This window comes from Salmo salar, chromosome 25 (assembly GCF_965601325.2).
Source record: "Salmo salar chromosome 25, fSalSal1, whole genome shotgun sequence".
Classification (NCBI taxonomy): Eukaryota; Metazoa; Chordata; class Actinopteri; order Salmoniformes; family Salmonidae; genus Salmo; species Salmo salar.
In genome coordinates this window covers 23864620-23881901 of record NC_138315.1, presented here as the reverse complement: position 1 = coordinate 23881901, position 17282 = coordinate 23864620, and the positions used below count along the sequence as shown (strand labels likewise).

The 17282-nt window shown below is 41.2% G+C and overlaps 2 protein-coding genes across 2 annotated transcripts in view; one reads left to right on the top strand and one right to left on the bottom strand.

Annotated features, from left to right (window-relative positions):
* The window catches only part of LOC106586423 (uncharacterized), an 80766-nt gene extending 78043 nt beyond the window's left edge, over window positions 1-2723 (bottom strand). Inside the window, exon 1 of the mRNA XM_014173658.3 lies at window positions 2431-2723. The gene's annotated coding sequence lies outside the window, so the exon portion shown is untranslated. The remainder of the gene's footprint in view (window positions 1-2430) is intronic.
* Window positions 2724-6799: 4076 nt separating this feature from the next.
* On the top strand, window positions 6800-16231 carry LOC106586422 (ELL-associated factor 2). The gene is made up of 6 exons (XM_014173656.3): window positions 6800-6994; window positions 7435-7529; window positions 7617-7753; window positions 7956-8128; window positions 8745-9014; window positions 14610-16231. The coding sequence occupies exons 1-6, from the start codon at window positions 6892-6894 to the stop codon at window positions 14657-14659; spliced, it is 828 nt and encodes a 275-aa protein (XP_014029131.1). The 5' UTR covers window positions 6800-6891; the 3' UTR covers window positions 14660-16231.
* The last annotated feature ends 1051 nt before the right edge of the window (window positions 16232-17282 follow it).

The following is a 17282-nucleotide window of genomic DNA, read 5'->3' as shown; positions in this document are numbered from 1 at the left end:
TCAATGAACAGCATTCTTACATAGGTATTCCTCTTGTCCAGGTGGGATAGCGCAATGTGCAGTGCAATGGCGATTGCATGGTCTGTGGATCTATTGGGGCGGTAAGCAAATTGAAGTGGATCTAGTGTGTCAGGTAAGGTTAAGGTGATATTATCCTTAACTAGCCTCTTAAAGCACTTCATGATGACAGAAATAAATGCTACGGGGCGATAGTCATTAAGTTCAGTTACCTTTTCTTTCTTGAGTACAGGAACAATGGTGGACATCTTAAAGCAAGTGGGGACAGCAGACTGGGTTGGGAGAGATTGAATATGTCTGTAAACACTCCAGCCAGCTGGTCTGCGCATGCTCTGAGGACGCGGCTAGGGATGCCGTCTGGGCCGGCAGCCTTGTGAGGGTTAACACACTTAAATGTTTTACTCACGTCGGCCACGGAGAACGAGCGTTCACAGTCCTTGGGAGCGAGCCACATCGAAGACACTGTGTTATCCTCAAAGTGAACAAAGAAGGTGTTTAGCTTGTCTGGGAGCAAGACGCCGGTGTCCGCGACTTGGCTGGTTTTCCCTTTGTAATCCGTGATTGTCTGTTGACCCTGCCACATACGTCTCATGTCTGAGCCGTTGAATTGCGACTCCACTTGTTACCTGTTTGATTAGGCCCTAATCTATGGATTTCACATGAATTGGCAGGGGATCAGCCATGGGTGGGCCTGGGATGGCACTTGGGGGTCAGGACCACCCACTGGGGAGCCGGGCACAGCCAGTCAGAATGAGTTTAAGACAGAAACACTCATCAGTTTCATCAGCTGTACGAGTGGCTGGTCTTAGACGAAGAAGGTGAAGAAGCTGGATGTGGAGGTCCTGGGCTGGTGTGGTTACATGTGGCCTGCGGTTGTGAGGCCGGTTGGACGTACTGCCAAATTCTCTAAAACGACATTGGAGGTGGCTTATGGTAGAGAAAGGAACATTCATTTATCTGGCAACAGCTCTGGTTACATTCCTGCAGTCAGCATGCCAATTGCACTCTCCCTCAAAACTTGAAACATCTGTGGCATTGTGTTGTGTGACAAAACTGCACATTTTAGAGTGGCCTTTTATTGTCCCCAGCACAAGGTGTACCTCTGTAATGATCATGCTGTTTAATCAGCTTCTTTATATGCCACACCTGTCAGGTGGATGGATTATCTTGGCAAAATAGAAATGCTCATAACAGGGATGTAAATTCATTTGTGTACAAAATTTGAGAGAAATAAGCGTTTTGTGCAGATGGTACATTTCTGGGAGCTTTTATTTCATCTCATGAAAAATGGGACTAACACATTACATGCTGCGTTTATATTTTCATTCAGTAGAATATGCATAAAATGCATCCTTCAATTGCAACGGCTGCCTATGTCCACACATATTGTCGCAAGAAAATGTTTTATTTGTAATACCCTCAACCCCAAGTTAGGCATACCGAATTTCAAAATAGGCCATCATCACTCAATCGTGAATGAGCCCCCAAAAAGCTAGAGCCGGTGTTGTGCCGAAAACTCCCTCCTCTATGTTTAATATAACACACATACATTATTAATTTCGGTTGCCTATCCTGACGTGAAGTTTGTTCTATAGAAAGTATTTGACTCTGATGTGTGACACAGAAAGTATTTGACTCCAGCCACAAAATGAAGGAAATTAGAGGGGGGGGGGGTTCTGGCAGGGGGGAGATTTTCGGCACAACACCGGCCCTGGTACCATTGATGACAGACTGCAGCCTGCTCTAAAGCAGAACTCCCCAGGTGAGATTACAGCTCAGTGTTTCCATCCCTGACACCTTTTATTCAGGTAATGCGGTTAAGTTATTTACAGGCACGCAGGCGGCATAAGTTGCTTTGATTATGACCTTTCCTGCAGCTCTTACTTCTCCCTCACCTAGATAGGGTGTGCGAGATAGATAGGTCGTAGACACAACACGGAGACCACACAGACCGATTAAAGTAGCCTATAAAATGATTCTACAGCTCCCCAGTCAAATTATACTCATCTGATAAAAATATTCAAGACAGAGCTACTGGTTAGCAGCCCAATATATACTCTCATCTTGGCATGGACAAAGGCAAACTGTTCCTGTTGTCACCTTTTTCGGAATGAGCACTAATGAGTGGAAAGGTGAGGCTACTCTACTGTACAGAGCATGCATAACGGCTGTATAATTGTTGCCCTCCCAACAATAGAATAATAATATAATGCAATCATCCCAAATAGGTGACACATTCAGTCACAAAACAATATAATATAAAGCCTATCGTTTACTTCGACATTTGCTACAATCACAGCTCGCTTTGTTCCGTATCCCTCAACAGAAAACCGCTACTGTAATCAGCATGGGACATTATCTTTCAAAATTGCTACAGTCGAAGAAGTATGTTTATTTGATAGGCCTACTTACATGTATAGTAGTAGGCTACTTTTCAAAGTAGCACTTCCTCAGAGAATCGCATCACGAGCAGATTTCCATTCCAAATGATCCGAATCCCGGACCAACAGTGTCACGTGCAGCAAAACTCGCTTGTCTGCGCTTTGGCTTTCATCGATTTGCTGACGTTTTAACGCTCTATTTTTTTCTTCTTCAAATTCACGAGATATAATAGGTATATTTGTATCTTTGTTGCGCGAGCATTTGGGGGAACACTCGTGTCCCCAATATATAACGCTGTAATACAGCACGCTTTACAAACGAAGTCTCCTTGGAAACAGGACGGAGGGGAGGGGGGGATTTTGCATAGGCTACACAAAAATCCAACACATTTAAGATCATGTCCAGTGGCAATTAAAAATGTGTTATACTGTATATCACACTGTTACATTGTGTTGTTGCTTTGTTTAATTTATCACACTGACACTATTGTCACCATGCCTATAAGCAGGTTATGCTCCATTCAGCTCTTAATAGTAGATGAAACCTGGTCATGAATGGACATATCTTAGTTGTAAAGTCAGCCACTCAGCCTGTAATATCCTGTTACACAGCCTGACACTGGATCCTATGGTGAAAAAAGGGGCAGGGGTATTCTCTCTCTTCCTGCCTGGCTATTAACTTACTGCACATGGAGGATCCTCCTTTGTGGACCACCAATATCATTAGGGAAAGTTCAACATTGCTGCTAGGATAGTTCAAGGGCAATACCTGGCAACTGATATCACCATAGGATTGCCTTTGTTTCCTTCCATTCATGTTGACAGAACCCCGACTGCTTTCCTTTCACATGGATGGGGCTTTCGTCATGGATACCATACACTACTATGGTAAAGATGCAGTAGGCCTATGCCAAGTTTTTGGTTGGGTCTACAAAAAGTACTGCACTGTACACATTTCCACCATAAATTAGCAAAGAATCTCTTTCCCTCCCCTTTCATTTATGTTTCAGTGTTCTCCACTCTACCCTATCATTATATCTCTATAGGCCTTTTACCCTTCTACCTCACCTCATCCTTTCTCTTTCATTATATTGCCAATTGTCTCTCATTCCCTCCCTCCCTCCCTCTGTCTCTCTACCTCCCTGTCTCTCTCTCTCCCTCCCTCCCTCCCTCCCTCCCTCCCTCCCTCCCTCCCTCCCTCCCGCTCTACCTGGTTGTCATTTACAGTGACACACCACACTTGACGTCATTCTCCAACAACAGGGTCCAGATGAAGCTGATGGGATTGGCACTTCAACCTTTTCAGCTCTTTGAGGTGATTCGGGCATATACAGTTACAGTGACCAATGTTGTCATATGAATGTGGTCTTGACTAGCATAATCTTCACATTCTCTTTCTCTACAATTGATCCTCTAGCTAGCCTACTGTTTAAATGGGGTACATAGGCTATGGCTTGTGCAGACAGCAAAAGTACAGACACAGCAGGCATTAAAGGATTAGGATTCATTAGCAGTTTAGGAAAGGAAAAGAGCTTATTATTACCACAAGGCTTTGGGGTTAGAGCCCGGCCTCGTAGGCTCAGCTATTCCATCGTCATAGTAGCAAATGACTGTAACTAATTAATTACTTAGACCACCTGTTCAAAGTATTGGCCTACTAGGCTACTGTATATCTCTCTCTCATTGTCATAAGAATCACAATTATTTTTAACAATGCTGTTCTGTATTATGAAATACTGGGCTATATGCTGTATGTTGTCTTTAATAACATTAAAAGCTCTAGGAGTTGAAAATGGTTAAAAGCCCAGTGCAGTCAAAAACATTATTGTTTTCTGTGTTTTATTTCATATTACAACAGCTGATGAAACTAACACTGTAAAAGTAGGAAAAACATTGTGCAGTGTTAGTTGCTGGTTGAAAATACAATCTACACAGTACCTTCTAATCAGAAAGTTTGAATAGTTTTGGCTTTCCATGGCATCACCATGCGGTAAATTGGTTAACAGACTAATAACAAAGAGAGTTCCAAACCTCTCTGCCAATAACATCTAGTTTTCAGTTAGAGTTTTTTGCTAAACAGCTATTTTGCCCATTTTAATGGAAATCTATTACATTGACGTAGCCTACTTAATTGTTACCTAGAAATTATTTGATATTGATATAAAAACGTCTGAATTGGGCCTTTAAGTGTTTGGCTGTGTTTGTTTGTCTACTTATTATAGGCCCATCGCTACTTTGGAGCAGGCCATCGACGACTCCTCTCCATCACACTCTGTTCTGTGTGATGTTGTCATACACACAACATGACCAAAAGTATGTTGGACACCTGCTCGTTTAACATCTCATTCCAAAATCATGGGCATTAATATGGAGTTGGTCCCCCCTTTGCTGCTATAACAGCCTCTGCAAAAGCTTTCCAATAGATGTTGGAACATTGCTGCGGGGACTTGCTTCCTTTCAGCCACAAGAGCATTAGTAAGGTTGGGCACTGATGTTAGGCAATTAGGCCTGGCTCTCAGTCAGCGTTCCAATTCATTCCAAAGGGGTTCGATGGGGTTGAGGTGAGGGCTCTGTGCAGACCAGTCAAGTTCTTCCACACTTATCTCAACAAAGCATTTCTGTATGGACCTCGCTTTGTGCACAGGGACATTCTCATGCTGAAACAGGAAAGGGACTTCCCCTAACTGTTGCCACAAAATTGGAAACACAAAATTGTCTAGAATGTCATTGTATCCTGCAGTGTTAAGATTTCCCATCACTGGAACTAAAGGGGCCTAGCCCGAACCATGAGAAAAAGTTCCAGACCATTATTCCTCCTCCACCAAACTTTACAGTTGGCACTTGGGGCAGGTAGCGTTCTCCAGGCATCCGCCAAACCCAGTTTAGTCTGTCGGACTGCCAGATGGTGAAGCCTGATTCATCACTCCAGAGAACGCGTTTCCACTGCTCCAGAGTCCAATGGCGGCGTGCTTTACACCAGTCCAGCTGACGCTTGGCATTGTGCATGGTGATCTTAGGCTTGTGTGCAGCTGCGCGGCTAAGGAAACCCATTTGATGAAGCTTCCTATGAACAGTTATTGTGCTGACCTTGCTGCCAAAGGCAGTTTGGAACTCTATATTGAGTGTTGCAACCGAGGACAGATGATTTTTACGCTCTACACGCTTCAGCACTCAGTCAGTTCTGTTCTGTGAGCTTGTGTGGCCTACCACTTCGCAGGTGTTGCTCCTAGACATTTCCACTTCACAATAACAGCACTTTCAGTTGATGGGGCAGCTCTAGCAGGGCAGAAATTTTACGAAATTGATTTGTTGGAAAGGCGGCATCCTATGACAGTGCCATGTTGAATATATAGTATATATATTTTGTATATATAGTGTATAAGCTCCATAAATATAAAACACTTGTAAGGTTATAACAGAGAGTTTCAAAACGCAGAAGCGCAACATCGCCAGACTCCCGGGAATGTTTACGAAACAGACCAGGCCGGTGTTAAGGGTTTTGATGAGTCAATGAGAGAAGTGAAACATTCTTCATTAGTTGTGAATTTTCGCAAAATCTAAACGCACAACTTAGATTTCACACGTCTTAAGTAGTTGAACATGTTATTACTCCAACGTCGTGAAAGTGACAATATGAAACATTTAATTTTCGTAAAAATCTACTTTATATCGAAGGAGTGTCTTTGATTTGACGGCCTGCACATGTGCGTTTAGGCGCGAGACGACCTTTAGATCTTTTTATTATTATGAATAAAACAAACACAAAAACAGAAATATACAAAAAAGAGTACATAAACCTAACAGGCAGGGGTATTACATATCAAGATACATTTTCAATTTGTATAAACGTTTTATGGTGCGTATTGCTTTTATGTTTTTACATTTACTGATAGAATTGAAATATTATTTTGAAATTATCTTCAATAATGTGAAGAGGGGTTTGTTCGCTGCCCACTTCATTTTATGGATAAAGAATCTTCCATGAAAAATAAACAAATTAACAATGAAAGTTAAATCAGCGTCCATATAATGTGGATCAAAATAAAACAAAATATCAGTCTCTCAAATTAACATTAATAGTAGTTTATTTTAAAATAAAATCTTCTAACTCTAAGAACGACCTGATGACGTGTTTCTGCGCATGAGCTTAGCTAGCCAACGTCGCCATGACATCGCCAGAAGTGTGATCGGGGATTTCTATTGGAGAAGCAGTTTTAGCCCATCTTCATACTGTACTGTACTGTACTGTACTGTTTTAAGCAAACCATGTCATGTGACATTAGCACGGAAGCTACTTCCGCCTGAAATTATCCAATTGTTGATTGACAAGTCTTTGAACGAATCAAAAAACGCAAATAGACTAGTCTGACCAATCACAACGAAGAAAGGGCAGAATTTAGCTCTTGAAGTCCAGAATTCGGTCATAGATGGTATCGAATGGAGGTGGAAAGTTTCATGTTTGTTAACATATGGTTGAAACCTTTATTAGAATATGAATGGAATAACATACTCAAACTTTGATAATCAAGAACATGTTTTGAAATTAGGCGAAACATTTGAGAAACAACCCAAAGGCGCTTACCACACGGTGAGATGTAAGTGGCATTTTGATCATACTTGCTAGCTAGCTTGCTATGATAATATTAGCTAGCTAGTTAACGTTAAGCCCCAAAACATACGATTCAAATTAAATAGCTTGCTACTTCGTCTAAATCGATGTCAATTTATTAAAAGTGATCTAGTGATCCATTTAGAGTCCTTAGTTTAAGCCGTACTATTACATGTTTGTACTTTTATTTGCGCTTTTGGCTAGCCGCACTTGCTTCTGGCATCCATTGATCCGTTTGAATAGCTACAACAATAGTGGTGGCCTTGTGGCTCCATCTGTTGATGAACAGTGGTAACTTCAACTTCGTTATACCAGAATGGACCAAACCAATGATGTTTTTGTGCGTAGCCTTAAGTCTGCCCATATGCTTTGCTGTGTAATTCAGTAGTTTGGAGCTTAGACTGTTCTTTTGTCTCTTTGATCCAGATGACTTTAAACCAGCCTCCATTGACACCGCCTGTGTGGGGGAGCTGGAGGTGGGAAAGGGAGAACAAGTTACTATCACACTGCCCAATCTGGAGGTAAGAATTAAGCACATAAATTATCCCCCCCTTTAATCTCGATATCCAGTGATCAACTGATTACCTTGATTTTCCCCTTTTACCTAGGGATCCACTGCCCCTATAACAGTCTTCAAAGGATCCAAGAGGCCTTATATGAAGGAATGTATTCTCATCGTAAACCACGATACCGGAGAGTACCGTCTGGAGAAACTCAACAGCAACATTGCTGTCAAGAAGACCAGGTGGGTGGACAGACTACGGTCAACTTGTTAATTTGGGCAAACTGTAGCAAAACGTTTTTGCAATGGAAAAACAATAAGCATTTCTTATTGGACACTAACTCCCCATTTTGAACTGCTTCCTATCTAGATTATCTTGTCATTCTGATTTGCATTACATATTTAGTTGTTAACTATAATCGTGTGTGTGTGTGTGTGTTGTCAGGGCTGAAGGCAGCAGTAAGATCCAGTCTCGTATAGAGCAGCAGACCAGTCGTCTGAGCCAGCAGATGAAGACTAGTGGTAATGGCAGCAGCAGCAAGACCCCAGCAGGCTCCAAGAGCTCTCCTCCCAAAGAGAATATGTCCCCTGCCTCCCCCATGGATGACATTGAGAGAGGTATGTAGACCAACAGTAGAGCATCATGTGTAAAAGCTATCCTTTTCTCAAACCATCTACACTGAACAAAAATATAAGCCCATGTACACATGTAAAGTGGTCCCATGTTCAATGAGCTGAAATAAAAGATCCCAGTAATTTTTCATTTCCACAAAAATCATATTACTCTCAAATGTTGTGCACAAATGTGTTTACATACCTGTTAGTGAGAATTTCTCCTTTGCCAACATAATCCATCCACCTGACAGGTGTGGCATAGCAAGAAACTGATTAAACAGCACGATAATTACACAGGTGCACCTTGTGCTGGGGGCATTAAAAAAAAGTTCTGTGACCAACAGATGCATATCTGTATTCCCAGTCGTGTGAAATCCATAGATTAGGGCATCATTTATTTATTTCAATTGACAGATTTCCTGATATGACCTGTAACTCAGTAAAATCTTTGAAATTGTTGCATGTTGGGTTTTACATTTTTGTTCTGTATAGATTCTAGTCCATGGTCATAAAAATGGAGCAATTGCTATGTTTGTAAATCCTCTTGTGTTGTGATTCAAGGTCAGAGGTGACATCATTGTTTTCTCTCTGTGTGTGTGTGCATGCGTGCGTGCTACAGAGCTAATGGCAGAGGCGCGGGTCATGGACCAGATGAGTAGTGGGGACTCGTCCTCAGACTCCCACAGCTCCTCATCCTCCAGTAGTGGGGACAGTTCCAGCGGTAGTGACTCTGAGGACGAGTCCCGGCACCCCCCTCCCCCTAGACCCCCTGGGGGTCCCCCTACAGGGCCACCACCCCACCAGGGCATGCCTGTCCTCACCACTGTCACCACCACCACCTCCCCACCATCACCAACTCGCAGTGGAGGACACCTATTGAGCACACTAAGTAAGTTCATCCCCATCTCTTCTGTTCTCTCTCTCTCACTTACTCTGTGTCAGTCTATCTCCTCTCCTGTAAAACTCTAATAGTTGTTGTGTCAAAATTTCAGTTTGACACAACAAGAATCATTTGACCATCTAAACCGCTCTGAAATATAATTTAAATAACCAAAAATATTGTATTTTCAGCTGTTTGAAGCTGGTGTACCAAACAGAAAGTAAAATAAACTTAACAGGAAGCATAGCATCTTAGACTTGCTTTCAATGAGAGTTTGGTTGGTTGCCTAAAAAGTTACACATCGCAGCTTTAAATACTTGTATAGAACCATTTTATATTTGCATTGCCATATCAGAATTTATTTTTGCATTGCTGTGGATGTAGGCTAGGGTTGGGCGATGTCTGGAATGACACATCGTCTCATTGACCTGTCCAAACATTGTTGATATACGATTGTATTGTCTATTTATTTATTTTTCCCAGGGCTGGGGGAGCGTGTCGTTGTGTTGCCTAGCAACGCAGTAAACAATCTGTAATGAAGCCGCTGTCATGCACAAATCACCAAAATCATCTTACAAATATTGTATTTTCTTGTGTGCAGATACATTTGATAAATATAAACCAATCATATGGTGGTATGTGGTACTGATAACTTTGAATGGTGATTTGGAACTAAACATTCAGAAGTCACAGATTGCCCACAAGTGGACTTCAACAATTTAAGTGTCACATGATTTCAGTATATGTACACCTGTTCTGAAAGGCCCCAGGGTCTGCAACACCACTAAGCAAAGGGCACCACCAAGCGAGTGGCACCATGAAGACCAAGGACACCTCCAACAGGTCAGGGACAAAGTTGTGGAGAAGTATAGATCAGGGTTGGGTCATAAAAAAGATCTGAAACTTTGAACATCCCACGGAGCACCATTTAATCCATTATAAAAAATGGAAAGAATATGGCACCACAACAAACCTGTCAAGAGCAGGCCACCCACCAAAACTCACAGACCATGCAAGGAGGGCATTAATCAGAGAAGCAACAAAGAGACCAAAGATAACCCTGAAGGAGCTGCAAAGCTCCACAGCGGAGATTGGAGTATCTGTCCAAAGGACTACTTTAAGCCGTACACTCCACAGAGCTGGGCTATACGTAAGAGTTGCCAGAAAAAAGCCATTGCTTAAAGAAAAAAATAAGCGAACACGTTTGGTGTTCGCCAAACATATGGATAACGGTACTCTGGTCAGATGAGACTAAAAATTAGCTTTTTGGCCATCAAAGAAAACACTATGTCTGGCGCAAACCCAACACCTCTCATCACCCTGAGAACACCCTCCCCACAGTGAAGCGTGGTGGTGGCAGCATCATGCTGTGGGGATGTTTTTCATTGGCAGGGACTTGGAAACTTGTCAGAATTGAAGGAATGATGGATGGCGCTAAATACAGGGAAAGTCTTGAGGGAAACCTGTTTGTCTTCCAGAGATTTGAGACGGGGACAGAGGTTAACCTTCCTGCAGGACAATGACCCTAAGCATACTGCTAAAGCATCACTCGAGTGGTTTAAGGAGAAACATTTAAATGTCTTGGAATGGCCTAGTCAAAGCCCAGACCTCAATCCAATTGAGAATCTGTGGTACGACTTAAAGATTGCTGTACACCAGCAGAACCCATCCAACTTGAAGGAGCTGGAGCAGTTTTGCCTTGAAGAATGGGCAAAAATCCCAGTGGCTAGATGTGCCAAGCTTATAGAGACATACCCAAGAGACTTGCAGCTGTAATTGCTGCAAAAGGTGGCTCTACAAAGTATTGACTTTGGAGGGGTGAATAGTTATGCATGCTTGTTCAGTTTTTTTTGTATTTATGTTTCACAAGAAAAAATATTTAGCATCTTCAAAGTGGTAGGCATGTTGTGTAAATCAAATGATACAAACCCCCCAAAAATCAATTTTAATTCCAGGTTGTAAGGCAACAAAATAGGAAAAATGCCAAGGGGGGTGAATACTTTCGCAAGCCACAAAGATGTAATCAGAGGAGATAATGACCCTCTGGCTTGGTGGAGAGGGAATGAGGGTCGCTTTCCGCTCTTGACCAACTTCGCCTGCAAAAAGCGTTCTCTGAATGTGTTTTCAGTAGGCCAACAGCAGGCAATATTGTTACCATGCTCCGCAGTCTATTAAAGCTAGAAAAGGTGAACATGCTTGTGTTCCTTGCCAGAACTTTGTCAGCTAATATATAATGACAAGAAAAATAGTCAGAATGGTTCTTCATTGCACTTTTAATTTTTTTAATTTTCAAAGCCTGTATTCACACATGCGTCTTATTCGAAATAAATGTAGCCTTGGCCAAAATGTTGTGTGCCTTAAAATACTTAGTTGCAGTGTAATTTTCGGGGGTAATTTAATACTTATTTATTTAGTAATGTGTAGCCTATCCAAAGGTGTGTTAGTCTTTTTATAGGGGACACATTTTTGTTTTGTTCCTGCTTATCGAAAGTGCTGCTTTTGGAGCTTATGTAATGCCAGTTGCGCAATTCAAGGATGTGAATAAACACTTCCACAATAACAGAAATATTAATTTTGAAGTTTAACTTGTACATGTAATGTTTACTTCATTGACAGAAGCCTAGTGTAGGCCTATAATATTGGCTGTTTGGATTGCAAGGTTTTTCCGGCTGTTTCCTGAAGCTTTGGTCAGGTGGAGGCCAGAAAATTAAGGTTTCGTTAAACTTCCCATTTGATTATTCTATCTGGCAATTGTTTGTTCTCTCTCTCATTATTACCATATCATGTTTTTATGTAAGCTATTCACAAACAACAACAACTTTCTGAGATCGAACTCTGTTACTGGCCTCCTAGATTCATTTGAAAGTTGATTATGACATTTTGCGCAGCTTTTGGCGCGCTGCGCTCCGTCTACAATATACATTGTAGACCTACTCTTGCATTATGTGAATAGTAGGCTAAGTCTACCTACCTACCACATATTTATTGAAAAAGGCTATGGCAAATTGGAATAGGTAGGTAATTTGGCATGTCTGTAAAAAAAAAAATGTGTGTGTGTGTGTGTGTGTGTGTGTAGAAGATTGTAAAAAATAAAGAAAAACCCTTGAATGAGTAGGTGTGTCCAAACTATTGACTGGTACTATATATATATTGTGCTTGAAAGAAATACATCCTGGAGTCTTTGCTAGAGATATAACATTGCAACAATCTGACAAAAACCCAGATTAGATAATGTATACAGTACATTTTATATTTACACTACCGGTCAAAAGATTTAGAACACCTACTCATTCAAGGGTTTTTCTTTATTTTTACAATCTTCTACATTGTAGAATAATAGTGAAGACTTAAACTATGAAATAACACATGGAATCATGTAGTAATCACAAAAGTGTTAAATAAAATATATTTAAGATTCTTCGAAGTAGCCACCTTTTGCCTTGATGACATTGCACACTCTTGGCATTCTCTCAACAGTTTCATGCACCTGGAATGCATTTCAATTAACAGGTGTGCCTTGTTAAAAGTGAATTTGTTTAATTTCTTTCCTTCTTAATGCGTTTGAGACAATCAGTTGTGTTGTGACAAGGTAGGACTGGTATACAGAAGAGAGCCCTATTTGGTAAAATACCAAGTCCATGTTATGGCAAGAACAGCTGAAATAAGCAAAGAGAAATGACAGTCCATTACTTTAAGACATGAAGGTCAGTCAATCCAGAAAATTTCAAGAACTTCGAAAGTTTCTTCAAGTGCAGTTGCAAAAACCATCAAGTGCCCTGATGAAACTGGCTCTCATGAGGACCTCCACAGGAAAGGAAGGCCTAGAGTTATCTCTGCTGCAGAGGATAAGTTCATTAGAGTTACAGCCTCAGAAATTGCAGCCCAAATAAATGCTTTACAGAGTTCAAGTAACAGACACATCTCAACATCAACTGTTCAGAGGAGACTGTGAATCAGGCCTTCATGATCGAATTGCTGCAAAGAAACCACTACTAAACGATACCAATAAGAAGAAAATACTTGCTTGGGCCAAAAATGCGAGCAATGGACATTAGACCGGTGGAAATCTGTCCTTTGGTCTGATGAGTCCAAATTTGAGATTTTTGGTTCCAACCGCTGTGTCTTTGTGAGACCCAGAGTAGGTGATTGGATGACCTCTGCCTGTGTGGTTCCCACTGTGAAGCATGGAGAAGGTGGTGTGGGGGTGCTTTTCTGGTGACACTGTTTGTGATTTATTTAGAATTCAAGGCACACTTAACCAGCATGGCTACCACAGCATTCTGCAGCGATACGCCATCCCATCTGGTTTGGGCTTAGTCCCACTATCATTTGTTTTTCAACAGGACAATGACGACCGAAAACTGTAAGGGCTATTTGACCAAGGAGAGTGATGGAGTGCTGCATAAGATGACCTGGCCTCCACAATCACCCGACCTCAACCTAAGTGAGATCGTTTGGGATAAGTTGGACTGCAGAGTGAAGGAAAAGCAGCCTGGTGTCAAGAAGGGCAGCAAAGAAGCCACTTCTCTCCAGAAAAAACATCAGGGACAGACTAATATTCTGCGAAACATACAGGGATTGGACAGCTGAGGACTGGGGTAAAGTCATTTTCTCTGATGAATCCCCTTTCCGATTGTTTGGGGCATCCGGAAAAAAGCTTGTCCGGAGAAGACAAGGTGAGCGCTACCATCAGTCCTGTGTCATGCCAACAGAAAAGCATCCTGAGACCATTCATGTGTGGGGTTGCTTCTCAGCCAAGGGAGTGGCTCACTCACAATTTTGCCTAAGAACACAGCCATGAATCAAGAATGGTACCAACACATCCTCCGAGATCAACTTCTCCCAACCATCCAGGAACAGTTTGGTGACGAACAATGCCTTTTCCGACATGATGGAGCACCTTGCCATAAGGCAAAAGTGATAGCTAAGTGGCTCGGGGAACAAAACATCGATATTTTGGGTCAATGGCCAGGAAACTCCCCAGACCTTAATTTCATTGAGAACTTGTGGTCAATCCTCAAGAGGCGGGTGGACAAACAAAAACCCACAAATTCTGACAAACTCCAAGCATTGATTATGCTAGAATGGGCTGCCATCAGTCAGGATGTGGCCCAGAAGTTAATTGACAGCATGCCAGGGCGGATTGCAGAGGTCTTGAAAAGGGTCAACACTGCAAATATTGACTCTTTGCATCAACTTCATGTAATTGTCAATAAACCCTTTGACACTTATGAAATGCTTGTAATTATACTTCAGTATTCCATAGTAACATCTAACAAAAATATCTAAAGACACTGAAGCAGCAAACTTTGTGGAAATTAATGTGTCATTCTCAAAACTTTCGGCCACGACTGTACTCTTGTCTGACACATCATGATGTCATCGCCATTGATGATGTCTGTCAAACATTGTTGATTTATACCGTAATACCGCCCAACCCTAATGTAGGCTATACTGTACGTGTAAGACCTATACAGAACCTAGTCAGGCTAGAAGCGTGTATTTCCAATTTTCTATATTGTGACATGGTATGGGGGTGTTGATGTTAAATGCACCACTTGAACTCAATGGATTTCTAACTTTCCCACTTCCACCTTTTTGCAGAGAATGACCTGCAATTAAGTGAGTCTGGCAGTGAAAGTGACGATGACTGACCAGTGAGTGATCACTATAATGCTGTGGGTGTGTTCAAGAGGTCAGTCTGTGGACAGCTGCACTGACCTCCAGATGGATGGGCGTCCTTTACGGTCACAACAGAAGTGGAATAAGAAGATGGAATATGGATGTGATCTTCTTAATGCCAAACAAGACTGCACCCCTACACCTCCGGAAGCAACACCGCTCAGCACCCCACCAGCATTTCAGTTTAATGTGTCTTAATAATTCTATCAATAGTCTGAGTTGTCTGTCTGTTAGTGCCTTGACAGACATGGGCCAATAGTTGTGATCAATTCTCTTATCTACACATTTGAACTGGATTATTTTCACTGTTCATTTTAGTATTTACTAGTTACTACTAGTTGGCCAAAGTGAATTGGGAACCATACTCCTGATTCGAACAGACAAGGTATTGCTGTTATCAAGGATAGCGTCAGTGTTTCATTAGTTGTAGTACTTAGCCTTTCTGCTGTGAAATAATTACTCTTAAAGTATAGGGAATAGGTTGAAGCAGACATATCATTTAGTCTATTAGGAATTATCTTCATGTTACTTTTTTTGTTTAATATATATGGCCTAGCAACATATCAAGGTGGGGGGTATTTGAGGAAACTAGTGCACTACTTGAAATGGATTGATTTAGCCTAGATTTTGCTCAGTGTTGCTACTTAATGTATTTGAAAGATTACTTGGCTTTGTAGCTTTAAACCTTCAACACTTGAATCTGACGTATGATTATTTAACATATTTACTCAAAGACCAACAGCTTAATATATTCTATGGGCGCAGAGCAATGGGAGTGTAGGTAAACTCCTAGAGCCTGATGCCAGTGAGTTTTCAGCACTGCCTTTAGAACTGCCTTTCCGTTTACTACGATCTCTTCTGTTGCTATTGTTACAGGGGCGAGTCTCAAAAGTGTTTCTTTGCTGATTTGATTCACTGACTCGTTCTAAAAAAAATGCATTGGAGGAGAAGGCTTGAGGGTATTAAGCTTGGATCTTCTCCATTACATTTTAAGAAAGAGGTGATTCATCAAGGAATTCATGAGACATGTGAGGAATCCAGGAAAGACTTCTGAGAAAGAGCCCAGGTCATATCTCATATCCTGCTACCGCACCATCTCTGTAAACAGGACATTTGTGTTTTATGTTAGAACATATGGTGTGTCGCAATAATCTCTCCTTTCTCCCGAAGTGTGCACTTGTTCACTTCCCTTCATGGATTCGAAAGGAAATCACTAGCATATGGAAACTCCTCCTAGCCCATGCCTCCACCAATCCAATGCCTTTATATTTGTGGGGAGTTGTGAATGAGTGCACACTTCAGGAGAAAGGAGAGATTATTGGATTATTAGTACAACCATGACCTCTCATAACAAACTCGGGCAACTGGGAAAGAAGGGCAGAGAGTGAGGAAACAGCCTCTGACTGGATAAATAATGAGAAATTGTAATAATAATAATAATAGTAATATGTTGGAAGAATTGTGGATTCAGTAGGTGGTCATGAATAAGTAACTATTTTTATTTTTTTTATTTTTCGATAAATAAAACGTTATTGTTTGTCAGCGTTCGTGTTAGGTCTCTTTTATTTATCTTATTATATGTTGGAATACTTTATTATGCACTATTCTCATACTCAAGGTGGGGGGGAAACCCAGCTGCTGTGCAATACTAATGTAATTAAAACACTTTGCAAATGAGAATTTCTGTCAGAGATATTCCTAGATGTAAATTGAAATGTTACCAAATATAGAAACATATTGTGATTTTCTATCAGAGGGATGCATTTGGCAAGGCCCCATGTTTTTTCACATCTCTGTCTCCCGTTTATAAAACGGATGTTTGTGTAAAAATATTTTACTGCAAAAGTGGTTAAATTGATAGATATTGGGACATACCCCATAAACTCTAAAAGTACAGAATAATGTCTGGCTTGGGGTGGGCCACAAACTAATTTAACCCAATATTGCAAGCACTGACATTGCTAAAATGTGGAATACAAGTCGTCTGCCCTATATACACAAACAAATATCATTAGGATATCTTCATACATCTTGGGAATATAGACATGTAAACACAGAGATACAATAGGTGGAATTTAACCAAATTTGATCACATTCACATTTTTATCCAAACACAAATAAATGGACTATACATAGGCTACATTACATTACCACTTTGTTTACCCGGGCAAGAGAGACAGAGCGCATTGGCTGGAGAGTATGTAGCTATGGTGGTTATCATTAGCTCAGTTGAGCAGACAGAAATCATCTTGTTGTCTTCACATACATTTCTGTAAAGGGTTCTTGCTTCTGTATGTCAGGAGTGATGTGTTGTCAAGTTTGCTATATAAATATAGTTACAGTTCATATAAGGGAATACATTCATTAGGCCCTAATCTATGGATTTCACATGACTAGGAATACAGATATGCATCTGTTGGTCACAGATACCTGAAGAAAAAAATAAAGGTAGGGGCGTGGATCAGAAAACCAGTCAGTATCTGGTGTGACCACCATTTGCCTCATGCAGAACGATACTTCTTCGCATAGAGTTGATCAGGTTGTTGATTGTGGCCTGTGGAATCTTATCCCACTCCTCTTCAATGGCTGTGCGAA

Coding starts and splice junctions, on each gene's coding strand:
- LOC106586422 (XM_014173656.3), top strand. CDS start 6,892: ATGAATGGAATAACATACTCAAACTTTGATAATCAAGAACATGTTTTG. Junction 6,995..7,434: donor CGCTTACCACACGGTGAGAT/GTAAGTGGCATT, acceptor TCTTTGATCCAG/ATGACTTTAAACCAGCCTCC. Junction 9,015..14,609: donor ACACCTATTGAGCACACTAA/GTAAGTTCATCC, acceptor ACCTTTTTGCAG/AGAATGACCTGCAATTAAGT.